This window comes from Marmota flaviventris, chromosome 2, assembly GCF_047511675.1.
Source record: "Marmota flaviventris isolate mMarFla1 chromosome 2, mMarFla1.hap1, whole genome shotgun sequence".
Lineage (NCBI taxonomy): Eukaryota > Metazoa > Chordata > Mammalia > Rodentia > Sciuridae > Marmota > Marmota flaviventris.
The window spans coordinates 50,386,201-50,394,928 of NC_092499.1; the positions used below are offsets into that span (position 1 = coordinate 50,386,201).

The 8,728-nt window shown below is 37.9% G+C and overlaps 1 protein-coding gene across 1 annotated transcript; it reads right to left on the reverse strand.

Annotated features, from left to right (window-relative positions):
- Window positions 1–5,194: 5,194 nt before the first annotated feature.
- Clec14a (C-type lectin domain containing 14A) lies at window positions 5,195–7,180 on the reverse strand. Its single transcript, XM_027929754.2, has one exon. It carries the CDS (start codon window positions 7,096–7,098, stop codon window positions 5,623–5,625), a length of 1,476 nt encoding a protein of 491 aa, XP_027785555.1. The 5' UTR covers window positions 7,099–7,180; the 3' UTR covers window positions 5,195–5,622.
- Between the last annotated feature and the right edge of the window lie 1,548 nt (window positions 7,181–8,728).

Below are 8,728 nucleotides of genomic sequence, written 5' to 3' on the forward strand. Positions count from 1 at the left end.
GCAGAAGTTCTAATTCTACACTTCTAAATTAAAAAAGAAATTAAGACATTTAAAAGTTAAGATATTTTAAAAATTTAAGACATTTAAAGAATTGAATTTATCACTAGTAGATATGACCTACAGAAATATTAACACATGTCCTTTGGAGTGATATGAAAGGACACTAGCCAGTAACAAATGTGCACAAAGAAATATAGAGTATTGGTTAAGGTACAAATGAATATAAAAGACATTATGAATTTTTTTTGCTTGCAACACCATTTCTTCTCTTACCTGATATTTGCATAATACAACAACCCCAAAACTATGATAATGACATTATGTTGTATAAATACATAATTTCATTGCCTATAATAACACAACGAAGAAGATTATATGAGCAAAAATTATATATAATAATTGATAATATTTAATATATAAAATATATAATATCTATTTTATATAATATATAAACCATATAATATTTAATGTGTAGAACATATAATAAATATATCATATATATTTGATATAATATATAAAATATTCTAAATTATTACATATGAGTAAAAATTTTGTGTATTATTGAAGTTAAACTGGTATTAATCCTCATAGTTTTTAAGTTAAGATGTTTAATTTTTTTGGGGGGATACTGGGGATTGAACTCAGAGGCACTTGGCCACTGAGCCACATCCTCAGTCCTATTTTGTATTTTATTTAGAAACAGAGTCGAGTCTCACTGAATTGCTTAGCACCTCACTTTTGCTGAGGCTAGCTTTGAACTTGAGATCCTTCTGCCTCAGCCTCTCGAGCCACTAGGATTACAGACTACGCCCAGCTAAGATATTAAATTTTATTCCCAGTGCAACTACTTAAATGTTTGTTTACAAAAGGAAAAGAAACAAGAGAACTAAACTAGCACACTATAAAATATTTATTTAATACAAAAGAAGACAGTAATGGAGGAATAGAAGAACAAGATGGATAAGACATAGAAAGTAAATAGAAAATAGATATGAATCTTGTCTTAACAGTAGAGCAATAAATGCAAATTTATGAAACACTCAAATCATAAGGCAGAGATTACAAAATGGATTTTTTAAATGGTTCAAATATATAAAGAGGCACACTTCAGATTAAAAGGCACAAATGGTTAAAAACTAAAACATATAAGAAGATATACCAAGCAAAAACTATAAAGCAGTTGGATATGTAATCCCAGCAGGTACTCAGGAGGCCAAGGCAAATGGAATGCAAGTTCAAAGACAGCCTGAGCAAATTAATAAGAATCTTTCTCAAAATATAATCATTTTTGAAAATACTGGGATATAGTTCAGTGGAAGATCACTTGCTTAGCATGTTCAAAGCCCTCGATATTCTTCAATACTTAAAAAAAAAAGATAGCCAGATAATATCAAATAAAACAGACCTTAAAACTTCTACTCTCACACTCATCATTTAGCTTACTGTCCATTCATTTCCTTACAATGAAGAGTTGGAACTTAATTGATGACCTTTCTCTCTATCCTAAAACCTGCCTATATCCCTACTGAGATATAGTTCAGTGGAAGATCACTTGCTTAGCATGTGCAAATCCTTGGATATTCTTCAATGCTTAAAATAAAAAAAAAAAAGATAGCCAGATAATATCAAATAAAACAGACCTTAAAACAAAAATATAAACAAAAACTGGTCACTAAAGATAAAGATGAAAATATTATAATGATTAAAGATCTCATCCACCAAGATATGTAATATATATATATATATATATATATATATATATATATATATATATACACACACACACACACACACACACACACACACAACTAATAAGAGATCCCAAAATACATGGCATCAGACCTGGCAGAACTGAAAGGAGAAATAGAGAACAATAATAGTTAGAGATTTCACTTAGATAATGGGACAGCTAAGCAGAAGATCAAAATAAAATAAAATACTTTAAAAACACTATAAATAAACTAGTCCTAATAGATTTCTGTAAAACACTCTACCAAACAATATCAGAACACAAAATTCTTCTTGATCACTTATATATTTTTCATAATACACAAGTTAGCGGAAGACCAGAAAACAAGACTCAATAAATGTAAAAGGATTGGAACCGTATAAACTATGTTTTCTAACTCATGATGGAATTATATTAAAATAATACAGCAGGAATTTAGGGAAATTTGTAAATATGTGAAAATTAAGCAACATCATCCTAAATAACCAGTGTATTGAAGGGGAAAAAAACACAAGGGAAATTTAAAAAATACTTTGAGATGAATGAAAAATGATAACATGATGTGATCAAACTTGTTGAATGTCACTGAAGAAGTAAGTGCCCAGAGAGATATACTGAAAATTCATATATTGGAACAGAAAGATCTCAAATCAATAACCCAAATTTCTACTCTCAAGAAATTAGTAAAAGAAGGACAAAGTAAATCCAAAACAAGGATAAGAAACAAAGTAATAAAAATATTTGAAATATAGAGTAGAAATATAAGGGAAATCAATGAACCCAAGATTGATTTTTCAAAAAGATCAACAGAATGAATGGACTTTTAGTTAGATTGACTACTAATGCCTCCCCATCAAAAAGAAAAAAAAAAGGAAAAAAGCAAAATCCAAAATGGAAGAGAGAATATCACTAGCTATGAATACTATGAATAATTATATGCCAACAAACTAGATCACCTAGAAGTAAATATTAAAATATTTAGGGGCTATGAGTCATGGGTTTGGCAATTTACTCTTAAATGATTCAGGAAAAAAAAGAGTTATTTTTATGGTACTTTTAGCTTCTGTAAATACAAAATTATTTCAAAAAGAAATAAAAGGAAAAAACATAATATCATGCCGGGCTACTATTCCCTGTAAGCTTATTACTGTAAGAAAGAAAGAATATCAAAGTTCAAACAATAATGGTTTACCTCTAATCAGTGGCAAACATTCATTAAATACACGTTTCAACACGTTTGCACATATGTGTCGTGATTTCAGATGTGGAGCAGTTTCACAACCATCCAAATTTGTGAGGCAGTTCAAGCACATGGCAAAAATTAACTGTGAGTTACTGGAAATGATGAAGTCAAGGAACTGAAATTCATTATCATGGGAGGAGTCCTGCAAGATGATTTAAATTGTGTAAGATGATGACAGGTTTTAGGATAGAGAGATAGGTCATCAATTAGGTTCCAAGTCTTCATTGTAAGGAAATGAGTGGACAGGAAGCTAAATGATGAGTGTGGGAGTAGAAGTTTTTGAGCAAGAAAGGCAGGAACCTCAAAGATACTGATAAATAATAAAAAAGTGATAGTAGAGAAGTAATATAGAGGCTGAACACTGACCCTAACTTCAAATAGGCTCAAGAGACCATATTTGGCTGGCTGTATTCTACCACAGAATCAACATTTTAAGGGAAGACTTCAGAGCCAGAAATAAAAGGATATTCAGTGCCACTTGGTCTGCAATTATCTGTCAAGAAATCAAAGAAGAAAACAAATAGTTTTTTTGATATACTAATAAGAGGAATAATAAGGAACAATAACCAAATAATACTGATACCCATTTATTCTTCACAAAGAATATTTAGAGCCCAAAACCCATAATACCATATGTTGCCTTATAAAATAATGACACATTCTCTGTTGCATGAAATAATAATACAAAAGCATACAGCTTTAAGATAGTGTGTGCATGTGTGTGGGTGTGTGTGTGTGTGTGGGTGTGTTATAGGTCAGTTAAGTTACAGATGAAGGTATTTTTTCAATCACTATATGCTCTATTCAATAGTTACCTTCTCTACTGAGAGTTCATGTAGTAAAGAGGAAAACTATAACACTAAAACAGAGGTGAGCTGAGACATACTCTGATGAGTTGGGGAACATTTGGCAAGCCATTATTGATCTAATTTTTAGTTTCACTTAAGAAATGATAACTTTTAAAGTTCCTTCAAATGTTGCTAATTCTATTTCACTTATGATTTTACTTAACTGTAATTACTTAGAAACATATTTAGCATACGAAGCAAATTATCTATTACTTTATTCCTTTAATGTTAAAATACCAAATATAGAGACTTATATTTAGAATAATGGGCTTATACATTGAGCTTTTTTAATTTTCTAGTAGATTATTTTATTTTTGGTAATTTACTAATTTTGGTCCATCCTCCTTTGTATATATTATACACTCAAGTATATCAAAATAATTCTGTGAAAATATAGCATAAGCTTTTTCCTATTTTTGTTTTTCCTCATTACTGAACTTGTTTCTCTAGCTCTCTCCATGAGCTAACCCTTTTGCACTTTTAAATTCTTAGCACTTTAAAACTAGAATCAGAAATCTTGATACATCTACATAGTAATTTTTATTATGTCTTAATTTTTGTCACAGAAATGCTTCATTTTGATTACTCCCTAATAATACCAAATCATAACTTATTGACAGATTTTTTTTTATTTATCATTTCTTCCTTCTACTCTTAATTCTGTGAAAAGCTGTTTACCATGCCTTTGTCAAGGGAGATTCTTGTTAAATTGTAATCATTCCAAGATGAACATGTATTGTGACTGCACATGCTTATTCAGAAGAAAAGGAAATGAATTGACAATCAAGTTTATCCATGAATTAAAAAGTGCACAAGCATCTACCAACTTTGAAAGAAACCCAGTTTACTTTTGCTTTAATGCACCCAGAAGATTTCAAATCAATACTTAGCATTAACGTTTTAATTGAGAATTAACATCACCATAATTGGAAGTGAGGATCAGCATCCTAATATTTAGGATAAGGTGATTTGGTTGCAGAGGTCATTACACTGGAGAGCACAAACATTGAAAAGGGAAAACACAAATCATTTGTTTCCTTGGGCAAGGGCACACAGAAAACACTTGAATTGGTGGTCAACTATAATTTGCTTCCAGAGCCAGAAACTCTGGAAACACTCCACTGTGGATTTATAGCAGAGCATACAAGTAGCAGTGACTTTGAAATCAAAGGATAAAAGAACAAAGGGAAAAGTGACCAGCTCTGAAAGATCTGTTCTATCACAGGGCTTAAGGACTTTCCCATCAATCTAAAAGGAATAGGTACCTTGTGGCTATTCCCAGCAGACCCCAAATTTTGTTACAATTCCCAACATGCTCCTAAATTATTCCTAAATAGTTACTTCTTGTGGAAGACAAACATATTTGAGTCTGGGTTATCAACAATCTTTTATTTATTTATTTATTTTTGACTGGGAATTTCAAATCAGTAATGTTCCCAGCTGAACAATATAGACAGATTTCCTTCCTATTTTGATAAAAAATAACCTTTAAAAATGTATTGTTTTCTATTTGCTTCCAGTGTCTTGAAATGTTCTGTTACTTCTCTAAATTCTCCAGAACATAAGAAAATACTGTCCTCCCCTCCACCCCGTACCACCCTGCCCACCAGTACCACACTAAGACACTTCCACCTCATCCACTTTCCGGGAATGGGTGTCTGTTCAGATGAGTTCCTTGGTGGCATAGAGGAAATTTGAAGGGGAATTTCTGTAGAATTTGCCATCTCACAAGTAAGTTCCTCTTTTCCCTTTTCCTTGAAATTGCGAAAGGATTTCACAAGGAGTGTCCATGACTTGTTTCCCTACGTGTTGCTAGAGCCAAGGGAGGACCCTGCCAGCGAGGCGCCCTCTGCTCTGTCCAGCACACCAGAGTTCCCGACCTTCACCCCATTGTCTGTGCAATGTGCAGAACTGGAACGCAAAGTAGCGGTCTCAGCATCAGTCTCCTTGCCCCCCGGGGCCAAAGGCCCTTTCCTTGATGAGGACTGAGGGCTCTTGTGAAAGCAGAGTTTGAAAAGCCCCAGCACTGTCATAGTCAAGATCACCAATACTACCACTGCTATGCTCACGAGTATGAAGACCACGGTGGATGAGGAGTCCAAAGTATGGGGAATGAGAGAGGAAGATGTGGAATTAAACGTGGAGGTCACGCTTCCTGATGGGGTGATGGTGGCCTTTGACTTGATTCCAGGGGACATTTGAAGGGTCGATATGGTGCTCTGTGTTCCCCATTGAAGAATCTCAGAAACAGATGTTGCAGAACTGTCTTTTCCACTGACATGGGGTATCTCTCCTGGCTTCTCACGGACTGGGGGTGACGACGGTCTCTTTGGCACTGGGCTGGCTTCAGTGAACAGCTGGAGCCTGGTGAGCCCCGTGGTTCCCCCAGAGGTAGGCTGTCCTTCCCACTTTGTCACACAAGAGCGTCCGTCTTTCCCCAACTGGAAGCCTGCAGCACATTCACAGGCAAAGTTTCCCAAGTCATCTAGGCAGTTAGGGAGCTCTGAGCATCTGCCGGCACGGAGATACCTCCCAGGGCAGGGACAGAGCACCGCCCCAGTGGGGAGCCCTTCCCAATGAGCGCCATTCTCTTCCTCGACGCAGGTGCCTGAGATGGAGAGCTCCCCCGGGCAGCGTGCACTCACCTTGGTCCCAGGAGGACTGAAGTCCAAAGAGGAGCTGTACATCTGGAAGGGAGCACGATAGCTCAAGTTAGACGCAGCCCCGGGGCGCGGCGCAGGGCACAAACTCTCAAACTTGTACTTGCACAGGTAGCCGTTGGCGCGCGAGTGGCAACGCATCTCCTTCCAGCCCGCGGGCTCCACCCCACCGGTGGCCTGGAGTCCCGCGCAACTCCGCACAGTACAAGAGAGTTGTGGCTCCTCCACCCACGGCAGCGTGTCATTTTCGGACTCTCCGGAGTCGGGGGACAACCAGGAAAAACTCCGCAATGGCTCGTTCTCCAGGGTGCAGTTGGAACGTCGGCGCTCCAAGGCGACCCAGAACAGAAGGTCTTTGGAGCCTCCTCCAGGCCCGGGGCCTGCCCTTAGGAGCGCGAGCACTGCACGCAGCTCAGCACCACCATGCACTGTGCTGAGAGACCCGCCGCGCAGGTTGCAGGCCTCCTCGGCCGCCAGCCGCTTGATGGTAGCGTGGTGTAGACTGTAGCAAGCCCCAGAGGCTGAGCAACCCGCGCGGTCGGCGGTAGGGTGCTCGCCACCACCAGGCCTGGGCCAGAACGCCTGACAGAGGAGACACAAGGCGAGAGCCGGCCTCATCGTGAAGACCCTCTGTCCACAGCTGCTCCCAATTTAGATCTGCCCTGCCCCAGAGCGCAGAGAGGCTCTGGAGCCCGGTCACCGCCCTAGACAGCTGGCTCCCCCCACCGGGTGACCCCTCCCCTCTCTTCTCCTCCGCCCCCGTGCCCCAACTGCCAGAATCCCCACCAGAGTCCTTGAGGCCAACAGCTTCCCCTGGGCCGCGACAGGAAATGTGTCCATAGCTTAGCCAGGCCCGGTGCAGTCTGATTTATTCTGGGGTCAGGAACACAGCTGGCGCCTGAACACTGGGAACACAGACCAGAAAGTCAAATGCCCTGTTTAGAGCAGGAGAAAAAGTTAAGTTGCTACTAGGATGAAGTGTATCGCTTTCCTTGCTCAGGGAATTTCTGGACCTGGATCCCAGAACACATTGGTGAACATTGGCAGGAAGGACTGGAAAAAAGGGCCCACGCCCGCGCATTGTGTTTCTGTCCGGGATGGTGGAATTGGCGTCACAGTAATTTGCAGACGGCTCCAGTCTTCAGGTTTCCTGCTCTTGTAGGGAGATAAAAGTCATGTGAGAAATCTTAGCATCTCCCCTCTACACCAGAGGCAGCACTATTTAACCGCAGATCTCTTCCAGGGGCTCTGCTTCTCTATTCTGTCAAAGGAAATCCAGTCGTCCTGATAGCTAGTCAAAGAATTTAAAATTCCTTCGGGTATTTTAAATGGGAAACACTTGCTTCTTAGGTCAGCACTGGCCTTAAAAGTTTATTTTCACCCCCACCCCCTTTGAAATAGCCCATATTAGTTTATTCAGGAAAGGAAATCTATTTCTACACCTAAATGAAATATTAGGGCTATAGATCTTAACTGTTAGGTGGTTAGGTTTTCTTCAAGCTTATAGGTCAGGTACAAATGAGTTCATGGACTTATTAATATTAGAAACAACTGCCCTATGTATGATTTTATTCTTGGAACTATTTTAATATCATTTTCTCCCATGACTAAGTATCAATATTTATAGCAGTAAGTTGTAAAAGTCTCCTTTCAGAACATTAGCGTTCAACATCCTTAAAAATTTAAAATATGTACTACATTATGATGCATATTGTATGCTGTAAAATGATACTTTGTAATTTGAAAGATTATTGAATCAATTTCTTCAGAGTACCAAGAAGTGGCCTATTTTAATATAAATACCAATATTCACTTGGAAGAGGGGAAGAAAAGATAAAGGAAGGAAAGTTTCAAAATCTATATTGTCTGAATTTCTTGTTAGTAAACTTAGACAATTCAACATCATTTTAGAAAATATACCATTTTATCTTGACTAACAGTGACCAAATGTGTTGTAATCAGAAATCAGAGTTTCAACTAAGCACTCATAATGATGTATGATGGTTTTAAATATCCTTCAGAATGACAGTTCCCATTCCATGAACAATGAATACCACCACACACTTAGGCTCATTTTGTTAAACTGCTCTGGTTAATGATTGTTGAGAAAGGAGGTATCAGGCTCACATCTGCATGCTCCCATCTTATGTGTTTATATATATATTTTATCATTCTTCTCACTTTCTGTTCGTCCCAGACATTCCATGTATTTTAACAAGCCATAATAAACATCGTGAATCATCATCCC

Bases quoted from the DNA above. Each gene is read 5' to 3' on its own strand.
- Clec14a (XM_027929754.2), bottom strand. From the start codon at position 7,098: ATGAGGCCGGCTCTCGCCTTGTGTCTCCTCTGTCAGGCGTTCTGGCCC.